The 22,028-nt window shown below is 35.5% G+C and overlaps 3 protein-coding genes across 3 annotated transcripts in view; all 3 read right to left on the bottom strand.

Moving 5' to 3' along the window:
- The window catches only part of LOC105124522 (probable glucan 1,3-alpha-glucosidase), a 6,043-nt gene extending 3,755 nt beyond the window's left edge, over positions 1 to 2,288 (bottom strand). Inside the window, exon 1 of the mRNA XM_011024566.1 lies at positions 633 to 2,288. Within this exon, the coding sequence (XP_011022868.1) occupies positions 633 to 2,234 (1,602 nt within the window). The 5' untranslated portion in view covers positions 2,235 to 2,288. The remainder of the gene's footprint in view (positions 1 to 632) is intronic.
- Positions 2,289 to 5,120: 2,832 nt separating this feature from the next.
- Positions 5,121 to 10,089, bottom strand: LOC105124521 (BTB/POZ domain protein TNFAIP protein). Its single transcript, XM_011024565.1, has 10 exons — positions 9,474 to 10,089; positions 9,096 to 9,193; positions 8,981 to 9,026; positions 8,602 to 8,684; positions 8,436 to 8,500; positions 7,746 to 7,807; positions 6,905 to 6,964; positions 6,390 to 6,422; positions 5,455 to 5,520; positions 5,121 to 5,378 (listed from the first exon to the last, which is right to left on the bottom strand). Exons 1-10 carry the CDS (start codon positions 9,954 to 9,956, stop codon positions 5,334 to 5,336), a joined length of 1,041 nt encoding a protein of 346 aa, XP_011022867.1. The 5' UTR covers positions 9,957 to 10,089; the 3' UTR covers positions 5,121 to 5,333.
- Positions 10,090 to 10,467: 378 nt separating this feature from the next.
- BGAL10 (beta-galactosidase 10) lies at positions 10,468 to 21,507 on the bottom strand. Its single transcript, XM_011024564.1, has 19 exons — positions 21,131 to 21,507; positions 20,651 to 20,749; positions 20,427 to 20,539; positions 20,206 to 20,272; positions 19,968 to 20,060; positions 19,298 to 19,441; positions 18,843 to 18,931; positions 18,040 to 18,145; positions 17,754 to 17,841; positions 17,521 to 17,639; positions 16,701 to 16,865; positions 15,875 to 16,068; positions 15,048 to 15,157; positions 14,008 to 14,117; positions 13,052 to 13,159; positions 12,163 to 12,273; positions 11,826 to 12,037; positions 10,926 to 11,262; positions 10,468 to 10,783 (listed from the first exon to the last, which is right to left on the bottom strand). The coding sequence occupies exons 1-19, from the start codon at positions 21,278 to 21,280 to the stop codon at positions 10,673 to 10,675; spliced, it is 2,526 nt and encodes an 841-aa protein (XP_011022866.1). The 5' UTR covers positions 21,281 to 21,507; the 3' UTR covers positions 10,468 to 10,672.
- Between the last annotated feature and the right edge of the window lie 521 nt (positions 21,508 to 22,028).

The raw sequence follows: 22,028 nt of genomic DNA, 5'->3' as shown, positions 1-22,028 counted from the left end.
AAATCCAAGAAACTTTAAAATTCTTTGACAGCCTCTGCCCAAAATCTTATCCTATTGCCAATCATAATACCATAATAGACAGGATGGGATATGTAGCCGCTATGAAATTATTTTTTCCATCCTTTAGTTCTCAAGTTCATAGACAAGCAGCATTTTAAATGCCTCTTACAAGTAGCTAAGCCATCAAATAAATTCCTGGTTTTCTATACAAGTATGCTACATCTTAGGGTAAGTACATTCACTCCAAGATTTAAACTTATAATCAAACCAAAATTTATTTAATCTATCAGACCATATTATCTGAAGACAGAATATGCAAAAGACATCATCCAGTGTTGTTAATAAACCTATCTACAAATCGCAATGCTAATGGCTTGCTTTGATTTTTACACTAGATTTCAATTCTCAACATGTCTTTATCTAATATTAGTAAATCAAGTGGAAGCTGACTCCTAGCGAGCACAAGGCTCGATCATCATTAACATTTAAATTCTGTCTTTCTGGCAAAAACTAGTAAGAACAGAAAACCTGTGGCATGCTATCATCTACCAACTTATATAAGGAAATTAGAAAATATAATAAATGAAAGAATAAAAAGTAAAGAAATATTATTCAGTAACCAAGAAGCATACCTCTGGACCGTTGAACACAGAAGGCTCATTCATATCATTCCAAATATATAATGAAGGAGTTGAACCAACATAATTTTCATACGAGAACTTATCACCCCACCACGACCTAATCTCTGGATTAACCATATCCAAATAAGAAGATGAACCAGGCCAGCACCACCCATCAAAATCCTTTCCACTTGCATCCCTCACATAATACCCTTTCTCAGTAGCCTCCTTGTGCAACCTAAAGGAATCATCCCTCTTAATATGAGGATCCACAATAGTCACCATATGCCTCCCTTTGGCTGCCAGCTTCTTTTGCATCTCCTCTGGGTTTGGAAACAACACTGGATCCCATGTAAAATACCTTTTACCATCTGTATGCTCAATATCAAGCCACAAAACATCATATGGAATATCATGCTCATCAAATTTTGCATCCACATTCTCCACATCCTCTTCATCCCTATAATTCCACCTACATTGATGATAGGCAATGGAAAACAACTGTGGCATCGAAGGTCTCCCTGTTACACTCGTATACTGTTTCACAACATCTTTTGGTCCCGGACCAACAAAGAAAAACGCATCCACAATCCCCGCCTCACTCATCCAAAACGTATCAATTCTCTTCTGCTTAACCAACTCGATCCCAGACTCTGCATCCCACCCATCTCCTAACACATCAATCTGCATTTCCGCAGCATTCAACCAAAAGAACCCCGCACTCCTCCCTTCTTTACCATGCGAAATCATCAGAGGAATCGACCCATACAATCCAAATGGAGACTCGTTCAAATACTCAAACACATCCAAGTTAAACAACCTATATGGCTCCGAATCTTTCTCAACTCCCGGCCCTCTAGTCGGCTTCAACGCCAAACTCGTTGCGTGTTCCGGGATCCCCGAAACAAATTCAGCATTGTAAAACGAAACATCAAAGCTAATCGATTGTGGCCCATAAGGTCTCGTATCAGTATGAGACCTAAATCTCTCCTCCCAATTATCATCACTACCACTATCCTCATCATTATCGCTATCTTGCTTTTTTTGTTTCACTCTCAATTGCTCGAAATCAAATAACTGATGAGAGTTTAACGAAATTAATTTCTGATTACCCGACTTCTTATCACGAATGTAGATCTCAAACGGATCGTGACGGAGAACGGCGTCATACCCATCAGATAAGTAAACAACCGTTGATGGAGAGGATTCGCCGTCCACCGTTTCCGTTGAGAGTCGTTGGAGCCAGAGCTTGCTAGATTCGAGTTCTGGAAGGATGACATCAGGGACCTGAAACCGTCGTTTAGGAACAGGTGGGTCCGGCTGGTTGTAATCTTCGTCGATTTTGAGACGTAGGATTCCATCTTGGTAGACGGAGAGGGAGAGAATCAAGGGTCGGATTTTTTCATCAGTTTTAGAGAGTAGTGTAGCGGTTAGGTCGCCGTTGGAGATGGAGATGCTGTGAGGGGTTAGAGTGCACGCACCGGGGGAGCGAGAACGAGCGCGTTTGCAGAAGGGGGTTTGGTGGCAGTTGCGGAATTCGTCTCGTTTGAAGGAAAGGACTGTTTGGGAGGTGAGAAAGAGGAGTGAAAGGAGGAGGGGAGCGAGGGGTTTCATTGGAGAGAGGGAGAGAGTGAGAGAAGTCAGAGGAAAGAAGAAGAAGAAGAGAGAGAAGAGAAAAGAGAGAACTAATGGTAATTTTGTAAAATAAATTGCAGTTGGGTTTTGGGCTGCTCTATTTTAAACTACAGAGTAGTTGCCCGGACCGGACCGGCCCGGCCCAAAGTAACTACTTGATTGTTTTGCCCAGAGACTTGTCTCCGTCAAGTATTGTTTCCGTCGTAGTGACAGCCCGATCGTCAGTTTCCGATTATTAGGATTGATTATAAAAAAAAAAAAAAATCTTCTAGTTTACTTTTTTTTATCTTAATTTTTTTAGAAACTATATTTTATGTCAACCGAAAATTTTTTAAATTAGATGAAATAAATAAATTAAATTACCTTTATATATAATAAAAAAACCAACAAATAACAAATTAAACATTTTTTTTTTCAAGTTATAATCTCTCTTCTTCTCTAGACAATATTATCTTCTTGATCAAACTCAAATCAAAATCAAAATCAAAATCAAGTTTTTATTTTTTTTAAGATCTTTTTCATGTTATAACATGTGATGTTGATTCATATACAATTTATTTCATTTCATATTATTATAATGTTTTCCTTTTCTTATCTAGAACAAAGTAAAATAGAAGCATGTTATAAATCTTTTTTAATCGAGATATCAAAATATTTGTTAATTTTTTTTTGTTAAATATTATTAATACAATACAATATAGATTATAAAGAGATAACATAACCGGTTGAACCTTGAGTTTGCTTCTTAATGATCACGAGTTCAAGATCCATTAAGGTCATTGAAAACTTATATGGTTATTAATTTTATGGCCCATAAAATTAATCGAAATATATGCAAGTTGTTCAAGAAACTCACATTAATAAATAAAAAAGAAGAAGAAAGTGATTGATTATATGTCCTATACAAAATTAGTTAACTAATCTATAATTGAGAATCTTTTAGAACATTAGGTTATATAAATACATATTTGTTCTACTATTTTCTGAAAAATAATCAATGATATATATATTTTTTATTAACGTGGATATCCGGGCCAGTTTGTGCGTAACACGACTAATCCCACGGGCCCTGAAGTTAACGATTATGTAAGCCTCCAGTAGCCATCATATGAGTAACCAAGAACTCAAACCTGAATGGTAGTGTAAGAGGTTTGTAAGTTCATGTTTGTTGAGGTGTACCATTCCAATTTTTGTTCATAACATTTTGCTAGGATTTAGTTTGCCTACAATAGCTTTTGCCTCTGCCTCGAAAAGGACAGTAATGGCGTTTTAGAAATCTTGCATAAAAAAAATGAATTATACAGTAATGTTTAAGCCTTGAATCCTATACCAGGAAACCTATCCAACATGAAATGAGACAGAAATTTGGCAATTGTTGCTTAAATGAATTATTAACATATATCAATTTACTGTAAGCAACATTTTACTGGTATGGTTTGCTTTGTAACAAGATGTAATATAGTGTTACACTGACATACATTGATTGTTATCATCAAGCTTGTAGTAAGAACTCATATAACTATGGTATTAACAAAATTGAGAGGTGAGAATTAGATTTTCCTTGCAGAAGGTGTTAGTGAGTTGATAAAATTGTTGAAAGACAATACCTCAATTATTGGCCTTTTAAGAGTATTATCCCTTGTATAAACATTGTTTAACATGCATGTAATATTGTATTGTATACCATATAAGATACAAAATGCTAGATATATTTGTTCATCGTGAAAGTTCTTTATGTGTTTAAATACAAGAATTTGCCAATTTTTATGTTATTAGAGAAGATCAGGTTGAAATTTATGTTTATTTTTCATGACAGACTTGCTCAGGCTGTAAGATAGAAAACAAAAGAAAATTGTTAAGTCTGTTGAGAAGTCTAGGAATATGAGAATGATTTCAAGAAGTTCCAATGAATATCAAGTTTTTTAGGGCGAAACCAGAATTTGTATTGTTTTAAAGGAAAAAATAATAATCCTTTGCCTGAATCATTAGAGAATTGAGATGGAAGATTTATGCCATGTATATTACATTGTGAAAACTTTGAGGAAGACATACAATGAGTTCATGCACCTATGACCACAAATTGATCTAGATCCTAAAGAAAGAGATGCCGGTTGTTCTACCTCCAAACTTTAAAAGGAATGTGGGTAGATTGGAAAGAGCAGACAAATAGAACAAGGAGAAGATCAAGCCAGAACTGTAAATAAAAAAAGCTTCCACACTTGGTACAATATCTGCAAGTAACATGACTACAATTTCAGGACATGTCAAAGAAATAATGCTGCAGAATTAGAGAATCCAGTGCTGCTAAAGAATCCAGTGGTACTGCTAGAAGATCTTGTGGTGCTGCAAGAGGAAGGAGTGGTGTTGCCTTCGGATCAAGAGGTTCTAAAGGCGACATGTTGATAATATGAATGCTTATTGTTTGCAGTATATGTGCTAGAAATTTTGGGTATTGTTTGCAGTATTTGTGCTCGAAATTTTGGATTATTGTTGCCAAAACTTGTAACAGTGTTTGTTTGTTGTTAACAGTTCATGTGACGGAAATCTTGGTTGCTGGCGATTTGTGTTTTGGATTGTTGCAGCCTTGAATTTTCAGCGGTGTGTGTTCCTTGTTGGTTGTATTTATGCAGGGAGTTTAAGAAATTAAACAATAGAATAGAGATAAAGTGAAAATAAATAAATAAATTATATGATTTCTTTTAATTAACCCCTTTTATTTTATTAAAACGATAATATTTCATTTCATTTCATAAGACTAAATTTGAATTGAATTTGATCAAATTATTTAAATTAACCAAATTATTTAGACAAGATTAATGATAATCCAATTCAAAAAAAGAAAAAAAACCTAGACTAGTGAAGCTCTGGATCCAGCATGTCAAGATCTAATAAATATAATTTAAACATTTTTAACATCAAACAAAATTTTTTTATATACAGAGAAAAGATGCAAAAAAGAAATTAGTGGTCTTGTGCCTCTCTTTCCCACGAGAAATATCTTGAAGCAGAAACAAATAAAAGCCGCTTCCTTAGAAGTGGAGTGTTTCATGTTTACAGAAGTTGATGCTAACTCGATCGTCATCTTTCACCCATCAGCGATTCCAGAAGAGCAGCCTCTTCTTCCTGCAAAAAAGGGTGAAGAAACTCTATTCACTGAGGAATTGGGTGGCTTGTGTAAAGAGAGAGAGCACCTACTTACCACAAGGGCATTGAATTCGGTCTCCTCGTCTATGGCACTTATGATAGCTGGGTCCTCTAAGAGATCCTGTTACAATCATCAGAGAGTATAAGAGCTAAATCAAGTGGTTATACTTGACTTTAAAAGAAGAAAATCAGCACTTTGATAAGAAACATCAATGAAATGCTTAAACAATCTCATAAAGAACAGCCTCCTTGTGCAGGTAACTATTTTCAAGATACCAACTGGCCACCATTATTCCTTCAGATCTTGATTCTGGTGAGAAACTCAAATCCGTAACTTCCCTAACCCTATCTTATTTTTATATCAACAACTTCAAGAAAATGCTTAGCTTACTGAGAAAGAACCTTTTTTTTTTTACTAAGGGTTGGGAGCTATAAAATACATACAGTCAAGTTTTTGGGAAAGGAACAAACAGGTCTAACCATGGGCGACAAAAGCAAAGGCCATGCTAAGATCCCATTATAAGCCTCCACAATGCATGGAATTACTATTCCTGGTAAATGCGAATGAAAAAGAACTGGACACTTCTCGAGTGATAAAATCCTGGTTGCTAATTCGATCACTTGTGCATGGACGCAAATATTAGCAGGCAGCAGCCATAGGTATCTATGATTTTTGGAAAGTGCCACCTATTTTGCATATCTTAGCTTGCATGGCGTCAAATTGCAAATCCAATTAACCTATTCCATTAAGGTAGGATTCAAAACCATATTGCTATATGCTACAACATACAAAAGATAAATTGCAGTTCTGGGACAAAAAATTCAGCAAGTCTTTTTATAGTACTACTTTCTACTGCTCATGAGTGTGTGTGTTTGTTTGATGCGAAGATTTAAAATATGAAAATAATCCTTAATGCAAAAGGAAATGGAACAGTATGGAAACAAAAGGAAATAGTAAACAAGCTCCATCATGAAACTTATGTTGCTTACATCATCAGCTATTTGCAACTGCCCATCCTGATCCTGCACAAACAAAATTCAACTTCGGTAAGTTCCATTTCTATTCCATGGATCACTCAAGTCTCCCCGTTCTTGAGCCAAAAACTTCTAATTGAAGTTTTCTTAATTTCTTTCTTTTACTCTCTCTCTCCCCCTCTCTTTCTCTTGACTGGTAATTTTCCTTTCATTTAATTGACTTCTGGTAGTTTTTCACAACAAACAACATGAAATCAAGCCTTGAAAATAAAAAATAGAACTGGTTTTCATTAAGTTTGGATAAAACTGGAATTTCATAAAAATCTACAACCCTTCCAGCCAACAAAATTCAATACCATAGCAGAGCATCTTTGTTGTTTCATTGATGCTAATTAAGTAAAGCATGTGGACATGTTTAAAGAGCTTTAAATTGTTATCCATGGGACTAAATTTTCAGGTTTATTAAGGATCCAACATCCTCTTCTCCTTGGATCTCTTCATTTATATGAAGAACAGATTAAAAACAGTACCTTAACAGCAACAAAAAGAAGTGGATCAGATGGTGTATAAATCATATAATGTGCACCATCCTGCAAGACCAAAAAAGGTAAAGAATAAACAAACAAACTAAACATTTGAAGGGAGTGCAATCCACAAATAATGTGATGTAATGGTGAATTGTCCATTGCAATGGTAAAAGTTTGTTGCACATGAAAACCAAGAGGTTGCTTGTTTAAAGCCTAGAGGACTATCTTTACAGTTTCCTTCCCAGGATAACTTAGTAATAGTCTTCAATCTATACATGTGATAAACTCAAACAATTCTTCATTAGGACCTTCCAGTTAATGTTCATTTCAAGAAAACAAGATAAAATAAAGAGTTAGGATTCCCGAGTCCAGGCAAATGAATTCTTTGTGAGCATAACTGCAAAACCACAATAATTTGCATCAAACTGAACAAGAACAGAGTACACACCCAAATAAGGATGCTATAGATACTATTGTATGATATGGCCAAAGAAGAGTTTGCTAGTGCAGTTGGAGGAGTTCAGTAGCACAGTTGTCAAAAATTATTTTTACAGCAACCAAGATTTCCTTCAAATCCCTGTGCTCTCTCGCATATGCAACTTGCGATTGTTTCATGCCATCCACTGATACTCAGTGACTTGCAGAACATACTAGAAGCAAGCACACATGTGCGCACATGCATGCACGTGATTGTTTCATGCCATCAACTGATACTCAGTAGCTTGCAGATTATATTAGAAGTGCGCGCGTGCACGCATACATGCAGAAGCTTGTCCTCAATTAAAACAAAAATCAAATTTGAGACTACACATATATACTCAGAACCTAAGGCTATTATCATTACCAGATGGAAGCATGTAATTTCCACACCTTCATTTGGCAAGCCATCTATATCTTCACCATCATCTGCAGCATTTTAGCAAAATATCTCGTGAAGAAAATAACTTATATCAGCTGCATATTTATCCATCAATATTTTTGGAAAACCCAATACACGAAATATATGCAAGAGGGTGTCAATAGGTAAGGAAGAGAGAAGAGGGGTAAAAAAGAGAGGACTTCATACAGTTTCCGAAAAAGAAGAATCAATCAAGTCAAAAAAATCTGTACTTGACCATATAAGGGACGTATCAACAACAAAGATAACAGCATTTCCAGTTGCCCATCTTCATGACGTATTTAGTAAACATAATCGTAAATGACATAGCATATTGCATATGGTGATGGTATGCACCCATTATGCATGCTGAAGAGCATCTATTATTGGGCAGTTCCAATAAGCAATGGAAGATTAATGATAGTAATCCACCATGATTTTTTAAAGAATTTCCCAAAAACATTGTCTTAGGAATGCTCCAGTATGTGCAAATACTCATGTGAAACCTCTTAGGAATACTATGCCAATAGAGAAGCATCATTTTACTTGAGAAATACCACAACAAAAGTTGGCCACTGAGATATTTCAACAGTTAATTATAGCTGCGAAAATAAATCAAAATCTCAAGGAGTTTAAATATCAAAAGGTGGGTCATACCTGTCCGGAAATCAAATATGTCATCCTCAGAGTAACAAAACCCTCCTCTTGCCGTATAACAGAATCTGATGAGAAAAAATCCATACGGTAGGAAAAGCTAACAGGAACAAACTTTTTTAAAAAATGATTCAAGATATTTTCTGTCCGCCTAAAGATTCAATTTTACCCGCTATGCACTAAATGCATGTGTATCTTGGCCAGAGCATATGCAGCAGCTGGAAGAATAGATTCAACTTCTCCATCACTGACCTATAAAACATAGAAAATTATAGACTACTAGGGTTGGTTACTATTTGCAAAAAAGAAGGCATTTCCTCATTGCTGCAGTGGGGAAAATGACAGAATGAGTGCATTTGAGTCCATGAATCCTTCAGCAAGAGGAAGAAAGATGCATCTTTGAAAGATGAATTTTCCCCTTCCAATGTTCCATTCAAGAAATACCAAATTTGAAACCAAGCATTGCATGATATCGAATGATTAAGAAAAAGTGTCAGTGCCAAAACTCAATCATTTAATGTTCATAATCGAAGAGCAGAGAAACATACCGCAGACCAACCGTCAATATTTACACTCTTCAATATCTGAACAGGCCTGCAAAAATGAATCTATTTAATACACCAACAAGTATTCCAACACATATATTGCAGCAAAGTCACTCACGTGTCAGCTGGACATAGCAGCATGCATTCATCCCCTCGTGAACTTCTAAATATTCTCCTTATAACACACTCCAATGGATAATTATTCGTGGGATCAACCTGTCAGTAAATCTTCAGAATCTTCTGAATTGTTGAATGGGAAAATAAATATTTCCCTAACGTATCAAATCTTACCATTTTTTTTTCTTTTTCGTTTTTTTCAAGGCAATGAAACTAGCAAGAAAAAATAAGAAACCCCAACAAAAAAAACAAAGCAAAGAGCACCCGAAAGGAGCAGCAAAACACAGGAATAACAGAAACTTAAACAGCGCTAAGCAGAAAAAAAAGTTATAAATTACAAAAAAAAAAAAACAATAGAAAGCAGAAGAAAAGAAATCACCATGGTGACAATCCGCTTAGTAGAAGCCAAGAGAACCCTTCCACTATCATCCACAACAAACCCAGCTGGTGGTTTAGGCAGAGGCATAGTTGGATGGGTAGATACTTTTCTTGAAACCGAATCCGAATAAAAGCCATCATCACTATCATCATCGTCGTCGTCATCAACCTGGACATTAGCAAGACCGCCATCATCTTTAACAATCTCGGCATCCCTCAAATTCAAATTATCACCACTGCCACCTTTGCTTCTTCTTTTCTTCTTCTTGTTAGTATTAGGCGAAGCTGTAGAAGAAGAGGAGGAGCGTTTCTTGACGGGTCCAGTTTGGGACTTGGCGGTGGCATGACAAATGGGGAGTCTAATAGAGTTAGGGTTTTGAATTGAGATTGGAAATGAGACAAATGTGTTTTGTTTCTTACTAGAAGAAGAAGAAGGGAAGGGAGTGAGTTTTTGAAGAGCTGTGGAGATGGATAAGGTGGCCATTGATGAGTGTTTGTTCTTGTCCCTCCTTCCGGCTCAGCTACAACTCAACTCACTGAGTCACCGTCCTAGCTTCTAAGCAGAAGCAACACAAATCTGAGGCTAGTTGTTTGCCAAACTCTACTAACTCAACTGCAGCGTGGGTTGGGGCGGCAGAGGAAGAAGGATATTTATTTGGCTGCAAATTCCAAACAGTAAATCGTTTTGTTTGGTCCCTGTATTTTTAACCTCATTATTACTTAGCCCCTAAATTTTGAAAAACCTATAAATAACTCTTAAATTCGGAATGTACATTTAGAAAATTTAAATTCAGGAGAAAAACCAATATAATGGGTAAATCATAATTGGAAATCTCGAGGGGAATCAGGCCGTGTTAAAGTTTTTCTTGTTTTCTTGATTCTCACATGTCATAAATCAATCAACAGCTCGAAGAAAATAGAAAAAAGAAAAAAATCTCACTTGATGGGATTAATTTTGCAGAAATATATTGAATTGATTGACATTGAATGCCTCCAATAAATAAGCATTGGCTTTCTGCCTATTTCCCAATACAAATTACAGTACCTCATACATAATGCTACAGTTTCTCCCTGGAAAAACCTCATAGTGGAGGGTAATATAATCTCCCCCCTTTTTTTGTTTTTTTGTGTTCTTTCTAGCTAAGCATGTGAATTTGTATGCTATGTGGTTGGATCTTCTTACTGCTGGTGCTGCTGATTTCAGCTGCATACTGCTTCAACAGCAAGTCTTCTGGTGAGGTCAGGACACAAACCCTTGTTGAAGTTCTCCTCCGTTAGTTCTATAGCGCACTCGGTTTTGTTTAGACAGGCCTGCAACATTTCCAGTGCGGTATTATCAGTAAAGAAACCATTGTTTATGCATTCTTTTATTATCATTTTTGGATTAGGATGAAGCAAAGAAACATTTTGACGCAAGGAAAAGGCTAGAGTGAAAAGGAATTATGTTTCCTACCTTTTCAACAACAGAAATGGAATTGGGATCGTGGCATTCTCCCTCGCTGTAAGATCCGCATTTTCCAGAAGGAGTTCCAAAACTGGCAAATTTTACAGCTGATATAACGGCATTTTGGGGGCACTCCAAATGGACAGAGGCCCTGGAATTGGAGTTCTTGCTTCCAGTTTCCTGCAATGATTTTCGATCAGCTGAGGGGTAATCCTCCGCAATGAGAGCACATATGCTGGACATTTTTCGTCTCGAGAATGTAATTTTTTCTGGATCTCCACCTTTCTCCTCAAAAATCACCAGCAAGTTTCCAGATGGCTTGAACCAAGAACGTGGAACATGGTACCTGGCACACACAGAATGCAAACTTTCTGATATTAACAACAAAATCATTTACTTGGTCATGCATGTATGGTATTTTTTAATTCCACCAGAAACAGAAAATGGAAACAAATAACTGATAAATTTTCATGAGGACCAACTAGGTCGAATAGCAGGGTGCATTGTGAAGTTTTGCGAATTATTCCACAAATATTAACAATTGTGGTTGCATAAAATTCAGATTTCACTTAGAAAAATGCACAAGGGCTCCTTAGCTGAATCAATAGGCTTAAGGTTGGCAGATAACTTAAGATCTACAGCATCATCTATTTATTTCCAAAAGCTGATTATCAGCAAACCATCAATCCTTTGGAAACTAGGTATAGTTAGAAAATTATATACATTCATCATGTATATAGTTACGAAAAAAACTTCCAAAATTTTGTAATTTTGATGCATAGACTCCTGCAACGATGTAGTGGTTAATCATTTGAGTTCTACTGATATCCATTTGGATGCAGATATGCAATTAAGAGAGACAAAAAAAATTCAACGATCTCATCAAAAATTTATCAGTTTTCCGTTTACCATCTTTGTGTTGGTTGACCACACCCAGTAAAACATTTGTCTGGCATGAATTTGCCTCTATAGTCGCATTCTGTAACACACTTTTCATGAACAGAACTTTTCCTGGGCCAGTATCTTCCAATTTCTTCTCCATTCAACCATGCTAGGCCCTTTCCCATATGAAGCATATCCAGCCCAACAGGTTCATTCCCCGCTGGTGGGTCCAGAACAACCTATGTATTTAAAAATTAATTAGTCATATGCATTAAATGCTTGGAATGCAGTGGCGACATTCACCTCCAAAGTATATAAGTTTAGTGCATAGCATAGCTGAAAGAGATCTTCACTAAATTCTTACCTTGTACCATGTCAAAGGTTGCTTCTTTGGTGGTTCTGATGTTGCAACCCAACTTACACTATTCACTTCCTCAGGCTTGTATATACCAAGCTTTTCTCCTTGCAACCCAATCTGGGAGAAACAGGATTGAAAAAAGAGTCAAGGCTTTGTAAAATTTAAAATGCCACATATCATACATGAATATCAATCTGAATTTAACTATTTCAAATTCTGCATCTCTCATACGCTGCTTCCTGCTGCAGAAACATGATACAGTCAATGGGCCATGTAGTCCCCCATCTATCACATCATATTGCTAATTCTCATGTTTTAAATTTTGAAGGATTGGGACCTTAAATTCTGTACAGCATTAGGATTCACGAGCCCTTTGTAACTATGAATCTCATGCTACCTTGTTTTTGTACAACCAAACGCGTTTTACAACTTCTATCCAATGTATCCAAAATAATTTTCAAGAGGAAAATCCAAAAGTGAATTTGAAATTGTAAAACAATCAATTACCTGTTTTCCAGGAAAAAACCATTTAAAAACAACACAAAAATGACTAGATGTTATTCAATTGGGAACTTGTCTTTCATTATTTTCCAAGGCAAATTGCATAACATATTCTCAACAGAAATTTATCACAGCAGTAATCAAGGAGTCGTAATGCAATTTTTAGACAGCGTTACTTCATATTCATTTTTACTGTGATTTTGTATACAGTATTACTTCACATACAGATTTACAGTGATGATTTTCAAGGAAAACTAATTTACCTTAAACTAAAGCAACAGAAAGGGAGAAAATTTTACTCTCTCAACAGAAGGAAAAAAACTTATCTTAAAACAGACATGATTACTCCTTTTGTCTGACAGCATGCACAGTCAATATTCACAAAGAAGAATACCTTATAGATCCAGTTAAAATGAGACAAGTCAACGGTGCCATTGTTGAATCCTTTAATCATAACACTTGTTAGTCCAGCTCCTACCCATTCGTAAAATGAGCCTGCATTCTGAAAGCAACAAAAAGGAGTGTTGAGTCTTTTCAATTTGTTGCATTTGACGAAACCAAGCACGTGACAACATAAAGCATGACATCACAAATAACTTCAAAGATCAAGTGCAATATGTTCCAGCTTTTAGTGCCAGCCAATGTCTGATGTTCTGTGGAAGAAAATTTTACAGATGACTTCCCCAAAAGTCCACGTAACAGAGAATGAACACTCTATAACGAGGCTCTGACATTCTCTCAAAGCGTTTAAAGCCCCCAGACAAACTTTTTCATCAGTCAAACACAAGATGAATCTATAAAGGGGCAAATATGTGATACTTTGATTGAAGCCCATTCTGATGATGACCTAGGTTCTAGATAATACTACAAACATAAGAATTTCAAGACAATGTCACAACATCATATGGCTTCCACACAATTTTTACACCTGCCAATATTTTTGGATATCACATTAAACTGGACAGGTTTTAAATGAAGCATAGATTGGGCCTACTGGACAGGTTTTAAATGAAGCATAGATTGGGCATAAGACCATAAGCATTTGGCAATATCCTTCAAAGTACTAAATAAATCATTCATAAATCCATCACTTGGATAAAAGACCATTCCACGGGACCAAATTTTTCATACTTTTGCAAGCAACTTGGTAGATAATGCAATTACATCTAGAGCACAATACTGATGTTGAAATTGAAATCCAAGCAGTATTGTGACAAAAACAGCTAGTCAAAGTTGGTCTTCATCACAGACACAAAATTATCAGCATGGAAGTTGAAATAACACCTAAAGGCTTCAAAAAATGTAAATTGGTAATTAAATAAAAAGATGATAACAATAAAAGCAGCTCACTTGTAGGCCAACAGTCATGCTTAGGAGTGCAATTTCATTCTTCCCTGCCTTGAGAGATATGGGATTCTTAAATTTGAAGGGTGAATGCGAGCCATTTCCAGATGCACTACCTGAATATTGGCAATTAGATATAGTGATATAATTGCAGGCTGTAGCTTGTATAAATATAATTTGTCAAAGAGATACCAAGAAGAACATTGTATTATCTATTTAATGAAACTTCCTCAAAAAAAAAATATATATGATGTAAAGCAAACATGGTGCAGTAAAACATAGCAAGCATAACAAATCTTCATAATCTTAACCCTAAGAACTGCCAGGTCTCCTTCGGATGATATATTTTGAGAAAACAGCGGTTTGTTCCTGCATAAGTTCCTTGAATGCTTCATAGAACAAGAACAAGTTCTGTGGTTAGAACTTCTTAATGTCTCCGAAGATGTCTAGGCATCTTCTATGTAGTTTCTTGTTTGTCCATCCTTGCTGCATCAAGTACAGCCAAGTAAATAAAAGCTAGAGTGGGCTTTAGTTTCCTGAAAAGACAGTCTTATTCTCTCATGTGCTATCAAGGAGAAATCTCCAAATTCACCAATCAGAATATCAGATTGAGGAACTGAGCAGGATAAGTGTGATATTTCACAAATGTTTAAGAATGTCTGGGAATCAATAATTATCATAGCTCAATTCACAACATTTTCAAAAATCCTCCCATCAAGAATCTTGATGGACAAAAGATTGTAGCCTTCCAGGAGACCAATAGAAAGAGCTATAAAATTTGGTTTTTAAACCATGTATACCCACAAATAGGCAAAGAAACTTAGAAAGTAACCACGTACAACATTGAGGAACCTATGTGCTAGGACTTCATAGCAAGCTATCACACTTGACTAGCTTTGAATATAAAAATAGTGCAAATGCAAAATATAGTGGTACAGAGGGGGGGAAAAGAATATTAATTGCATATTTCAAAATTGACCCGACAAGTTTCAAGAGAATCATAATAAAATAAATTTACTCCTAAAAAGAATGAACCAGATCATAACCTTGAAGTTCCTGATTCACAAAAGCATGAAGAGCATGACCCATTGATTCAATAAGAAGAACTGGATGTCTTCCCTCTTTCAAGAACTCTTCATTTTCACCAACAACAATACTGCCATTGAAGAATTCTATGAAGTTCAAAACCAATCTTACAGTACAATAGACCTCTTCTATAAATAAAAAATCATTTTTATACAATCACATTTAAGTAGGAATAATCCAGTGCTGCAGATGGACATGGTTAAGAATTTTGTTTCCTCATTTTTTAAGCATAAATAAAGAAGCTCACATATAAATCATGGAATTATTATGCAACATCAATTGCACATGTCATATTTAGAAAATTAGGTAGCAAGATAGCAATGATGGTTTAAATTGATTCTTAAATATTGAGTAGGGTACAAGATTTGAAGATTAGGAAAAGAAGACAAGACTCCAAAGAAAGATCAAAGGGAAACCACTTGTTGAGGTACAAAGAACTGGAGTGAGATGAAGCACCCAAGACCATCATAAAAAATAAATAAATAATAATTTTGCCCATCAAAATGCTGGTTGAACATTTAATTCATTTTTCAGTCAGAATATGCATTCTAGGCATAGCACTCACTAGACATGCTAAAGTGTCTGATCTATGGATATGGAAATTACATGAAAGAATTCTATTTCCTTGAGGATAAAAAAATAAACACACATACAATGTGTTTTAATTTACATTTTTTTATCATGTCCAATTAATCATAAAACCACACAGAAATCGATAACATTAGAATAGCAGAGTAAACATCCAAATACTAATCCAGGCAATTAGTTTTAGTAGAGCAACACCAACCTTGTTGTGTACCAGAGGTAGTCCGTGGTATCTTTTGTGGTGTTGATATGATCCACAAAACCATTTTTCATGAAGTCAGGTTCTCCCCAAATCCCAGCTTTCTCCATGAATACTTCCCATTTAAGAGCTTTTGAGTCATCCTTTTGCTGTAAATTGTCAGGTACCATTTCAACTAAAGCAGTCTGGGAAGTTACCTGTTGAAAATTTCACGCACAAGTGCAGAGCCTAATTCAGAACAAGAATTGTGTGATAGAATATAGGACAAGCCAATTTCATTAAAACAGACTAACTGCCTGATATTAATTTGCTATTAGGAAAGAGTTACTGGAGTTTTCTAGTCTTATGATAGGATGGATGCTTGATGTTTGTTTGTTTTGTAATCCGTCCTTTTCTAAGCTTTGCAGTGAGCCATACCAACTACTTCCTCACCACAAGGAGAAACTTTCATTCTCAGTATCTCAGCCTTGCCAAAAACTTTTCTATGTAAGATTTTCATTATTTTTTGCAGTGATAGCAATGGCTGATTTTATTTTTCAGTGGGATGATGAACACTGTAGAAATATCGTTGTCACATACAGAACAATTGAAAGGATAAGAATACAGGAGCAAACCATATATGGGTCATTGTATGCATTTAATTTCAACTAGGTTTGATGCATAGCTCATAGGCTGAAAATTATCATGACTGTTATTTTGTGGGTACTTAACCCTTATGAAAAGATCTTATACCTCGTGATGCACTAAAATTTCTGCACTCTGGTGTAAATCATATTTGGTAGTAGGAAGTTTATCAGAATGCTTGAATTTCATAATATGAAGGCATTACCTTTGCAGTGTTATATACTACATTCTTGCAGTCAGGCAGAATGCTAACCGACCAGGCTGGCAGCTTATATGACACATTCTGAAATTCAACTGTCTTGTCATTTTTATCATCTATGTTAGCAAGGAAAGCAACACAACCACCTGATGCATCAGAATAGATTTCGGCCTGCAATAAGTGATCAGTACAATGAATGTATAGTTTCAGGGAACACCAGCATATAACACAGCCCAAATAGGAATTGCATAAACATAACATCAATATGACCAGTACAACGCTGGAATTCATATCAACCAATCATGCAATCTGAAATTTCAATACCTAATTGTACTAAATAACAACAAATGTTAGAATTTATGTCACAGTTCTAGACATATGGCCAAATGACAGATTGCTCACAACTCCACAGATGATATGCAGACAGCAAAGATAATCCCATTCTGAAGTAAGATTTTCATATTGTTGTCATTCGGTACAATCAAACCAAACACTGATCCAAAAGAAAGTGAGGCGACAAAAACAAATTTCACTTTGCAGTAATACTACCCATATTGCAAGTTTCAATAATATCATTTTGTGTAGTACACAAAGCAAAGTCAAGAATCCATCTCTTGATGGCTTCATCAGGAAATTTTGTAGAAACTAGAAGAGAAGAGAGAGAACAGAGTATCATGAGGGAAATAAGGCATCCATCAATTTATATATTTAAATGCTTTGGATTTATCTACAGCTAAATATGGAAGCCAAACTAGTAAAAAGTAAATTGCGAAAATAAATATGTAAAATTTTGCATGTGCCGGAGTTAGGAAGAGCAGAAAGGTACCTCTTGGGAAGGACCCAGTGATAAATTAACTGGCTTGCTGTTCAGTAGGACATGCTCACATAACTTTATAGCTTTATGAAGTTCCTTCAGGTGTCCCCACTTTGGTAGCCTAGGCAAACCTATCAGCAAAGTCAGAACTCATAAAATTTACATTATGCACATGCTCAATTTCACATTGCAGATGCAGAACATGAGCACGTGACAATTAGAAGGTGAAAATATAAAGTATTCACCATATTCATCAATTGGTGCCTCATAATCATAACTTGTTGTAATGAATGGTCCACCTGCAGTGCGACCAAAATTTGTTCCTCCATGGTACTAAACCACAGAGGACCAAGCAGCAGTGTTATGTTACTTATAGAAATCATCATACATTAACAGAAACTTTAAACTGAAGGTGATCAGCATGATTTAAGAATCAAACAAGTATAGCACTCTAACTGTGGATCAAATACACTATATGTAAAAAAGTGAAAATCAACTAGAGAATTCAAGACAGAATATCAAGTAAATTACCATGTAATAATTTTGTACACTGCCACCTTTCTGGAAAAAGCGAGCAACAGAGAAAGCAACATCTTCAGCTGGCCTGTGAGGATTAGGGGCGCCAAATGTCTGAAACCTGAAAAAGACAGCGTTGGTCCCACTTAAATGCTTTGGACATTTCATACCAGACCCAATAAGGCTACAATGCAAGAGCCAGTGAATCGATCCAGATGGATCAAAACAGACCATCTCTCCAGTGGAGGCCTCCTTGAATAGGAATGATCACCCATTATAAGCTGCTAGGCAGAATAGATAAGGACAATAGCAACTGAACCAAAAGATTGATAAGCAGTTTTAGACTGCAGAATCTCTCGAGGAAGCACAGGAATGATATGACTAAATTCTGTCTGATTACAAATCTAAATAAGATCTTTATGCCTTCAGGGTCCAGATATAATGACTTTTATGGAGAGACAATTCTTCAATTTCTCAAAGAGCTACTTTACATGTGCTGATTACTTTCAGTAGTTAAAAAGAGTTAGAGATATGTAACTAGGAAGTTAAAAAATCATATTTTGTACACATGGGTTCTTTCTGCTTGACGTTTCACTACTCTCTAATTCATTGAAATTGTTCACCACCTGGAGTGTAATTAGTAAGCATGGGATGATTTACAACATAAACTACCATATATGAAATTGAAGTACTACTGTAGCATAGTCTCACTAGAATTAAAGCATATGGATGGCTAAATCATGGTTGTTAACAAATTTTCATAAGCTAGCGAAGATTATACATAGCAAATAGGGGCAAGAATAGGAATTAAACATTACCATCCAGGCCAATTCTCAGTCCAAATTTTAGGCTTGTCTGGAAAAATAGGTTTAAACTGATCGCAGTAGAAGGAATTACAAGTATTTATCTGCACCAACAAGGATGGAAGAAGAAATGAGTATAAACAATTATACAATTTTTACGCAGGGCTAATATATACAATACCAAGTGTTTTATGACCCTTCTATTAATATAGTTATCACAACGACCCTCAACTTATCAATTTAAAACCAATCACTAATAGTCGCACAGCATGCAGATGCAACACGTACAAACTGGTATGTCAACTCAAAACTTAATGTAGCCTTAGTTCCAACTAAAACAATTCAGCCAAATGTAGTACAAGGTTAAAAAAACTCCTCTTCAAGTATAATAATGCACTAGCTTGTATCCAGCAGTCCCATTTATCCAGTTTTTGAGATACCTAGATTGTAGGGATGTTATAAACTCTCACCACAGAGGGAGGAGCGTCAAACTGCTGGCACATTATCCAAGGTACGCCTGTATTTTGAGAAACAGCCATTTGTGCTGCCCATGCAGCATATCGCTTTCCACCTTCTCCATAAGCACCTTCATAGTATCCATATTCATTTTCAACCTGCAATTGGAACCAGGTGCATTGGTTATGTAAAGGAAAAGAAGCCCATTCTCAGTAAAAGGAAGATGACATGAAAATGACAAAAGAAACAGAACAAAAGAGTGGGCCATAGTTAGTTCAATTATGCACGGAAAAAACTCAGGAAGTGCTTCAAAAATTTGCATCATTTAATAAGCCTCTCTTGAAAAAGAACTATCTAAGATTCTGACATCATTTGAAGGTAGCGAAACATTCAGTGAGATCAGTTCATAAAAGTAGCACAATTACATCTAATAGTACAAGCCACATTTATCTGTACTAAAGTAGACATATTCAATGACTAAAAGCCATTTGGTTGGTATACTCTGTTAAGGGAATGTTCAAAAAATCAAGGCTCATAACCTGAAAGAGCCACAATTCTCCATATTGCAAAAGTGCAAACCAAACGTTTGAAATCAAAGTAAGGAAAACAAATGACAATTCTTCTTGATTTTATTGAATGTTGAATCGAAAATTGATAAATCTTAGAAACAGAGATCATACTTGCCTGAGACAAAATTATGGGACCCCCCTGCGATGCAAAGAGCTTTTCTTTCTTCATTAGCTTAACTATGTATGTCGTGAATTCCTCCATGTAGTACTAAACACCAAAGAGTTGGGAAAAAGAAAAGAAAAAAAAAAACATCAGAAAACATCAATGTTTCAATCATATGCGAATGAAGATTCAGGAACAGGAACCTAAAGATCCTCTTACTAATGAGACTCCTGAGATCCCACTGTCATACCTTGAAATTATAATTATCAGTCCGGAAGACAGTTCCATTAACGTAATGCAACCAGACAGGTATACCCCTATTTGTAAACGATTGAAAGTAAGGAAAGTGATGAGAAACGAATAAAAAGTACTGATGAAAAAAAAAATGTGAAATGTTTTTAAGATATAAGTGAAAGGAAAAATCCATTATCATTCAAAAAGCTTTATAATCTAAGACGGCTACAATCATACCCAAAATTCCATTCAGCTGCAACGAATGGGCCAATCCGAAGGATTAAATACATCCCAGCCTGCTGGACAATATTTATAAACTTGACCAGATCGAATCTTCCATCGAAATGATACTACAATTTCCCAATTACAACCAAAGAAATAGAAAGAGTCAATATTGAACTACAAAGATAAAAATGGAGAACTTTTACTGCCAAATGACTAGACATTGTCGTTCCACTCACCTCGGAAGGAGAAGTAGGCTGATGAACATTCCAAAATACATATGTTTCAATCACATCCACCCCTCCTTCCTTAGCTGTTTTTACCAGCTCTGGCCACATCTGCCACATACCACCATTCACATTAACAAAATTTACAATCAAAACCCAAGATGCAGAAAGCAATCTAGAATCCATGTTGCTAATCCAATGAAGCCATGCACAATTAGCATCCTAAAATACGCATCACTTTTAAAAGAGAAAAACAGTACACCAATTCACTACACAATTCAACAAACATTTAGAACCCAGTAAAGCAATACAAAAAGTCGATCCAACAAGCTCTTAAAACAAAACTCTCCAAACCCAGTTACGAAAATCACCAGTTAAACAAATCCCAAAAGTAAACATACAACCTTTCCATTTTCCTATATTATTTTCCAGCATTTTCTTTAATAAAAACCAAGAAAACAGAAAACCCAGTTGAAGAAAAGTGATACTGACAGCAGGGACACTGCGAGGATAATGAATGGCAGCAGAAATAAGAAGCTTTCTTTCACCATTGATGATCAAAGACCTACTATCATAGCTCACATTGCCCGCAAAACACAATGTGAAACACAAAGAGAAGAAGAAAATGGGAACGAGTGCCATCAAAGGCAGTTTCTTTATCAGTTTTGCTGTTAGTTAAGAGATCCCAACACGGAAGAGCATGTATTAGTGTAGTGTCAAGAGTTGTAGTTCATTTTATAGGCGTGTTGAGATCAGCATTCAGTGATAGCTAGTAGACAGACATTGCCAGCCCATGCTTAGCATACATGGCAGGGTTTTAGATAGAGAGAGACAGAGAGTAAAGGAGGTTTTAGAGATTTTTGGTAGATCTACTTTTCATTGATATGGTGAGCCTAGTTAAAGTCAAAAAAGTTTTGCTGTCTCTTGAATTATTAGCTGAAAGAGATAATTTTATAAAACTAGTGTTCAACTGTCAATTGGATTGGCTTCGTGACACCTTATCATTCCAATCTCAAATTGTGGTGACGTGCAAGATTTTTAAGAAAAAATATTTTAAAAATTTATTTAATCATATTTAAAATTGAATGATACGTTTAATAATTTTTTCTAATTTACTTAAAGCTCTTAGTATTATTTATTTATTTTTGTGTTTTTTAATTTATTTAAACTATTTTTGAAATTTATTTAAAGAGTTAGAAGTCATTGACTATTTAAAAAATAAAATTCAGTAGTAAAATTGCAAATTAAAATTTTTATGTGATTTTTAAAAAAAAATATGTGTATTCTTATACTTGTTATTTTTTTAATTATGTTTTCATTTAGTTGATATCATAACTCTCCATTAAAAGAATTAGGAGATCTTCTATATATTATATAAAAATACAAAAAC

Source organism: Populus euphratica, unplaced genomic scaffold (assembly GCF_000495115.2).
Source record: "Populus euphratica unplaced genomic scaffold, PopEup_1.0 scaffold35.1, whole genome shotgun sequence".
Lineage (NCBI taxonomy): Eukaryota > Viridiplantae > Streptophyta > Magnoliopsida > Malpighiales > Salicaceae > Populus > Populus euphratica.
Note: the sequence above shows the minus strand (reverse complement) of the source record. Positions and strands in the feature narration are given on the sequence as shown.

Coding starts and splice junctions, on each gene's coding strand:
- LOC105124521 (XM_011024565.1), bottom strand. CDS start 9,956: ATGGCCACCTTATCCATCTCCACAGCTCTTCAAAAACTCACTCCCTTC. Junction 8,685..8,980: donor ATATTGACGGTTGGTCTGCG/GTATGTTTCTCT, acceptor TATGTTTTATAG/GTCAGTGATGGAGAAGTTGA. Junction 5,521..6,389: donor AGTTGCAAATAGCTGATGAT/GTAAGCAACATA, acceptor TGATTGTAACAG/GATCTCTTAGAGGACCCAGC.
- BGAL10 (XM_011024564.1), bottom strand. CDS start 21,280: ATGGCACTCGTTCCCATTTTCTTCTTCTCTTTGTGTTTCACATTGTGT. Junction 20,061..20,205: donor CTGATAATTATAATTTCAAG/GTATGACAGTGG, acceptor TTTGGTGTTTAG/TACTACATGGAGGAATTCAC. Junction 11,263..11,825: donor GGTCAACCAACACAAAGATG/GTAAACGGAAAA, acceptor TGTGTGTGCCAG/GTACCATGTTCCACGTTCTT.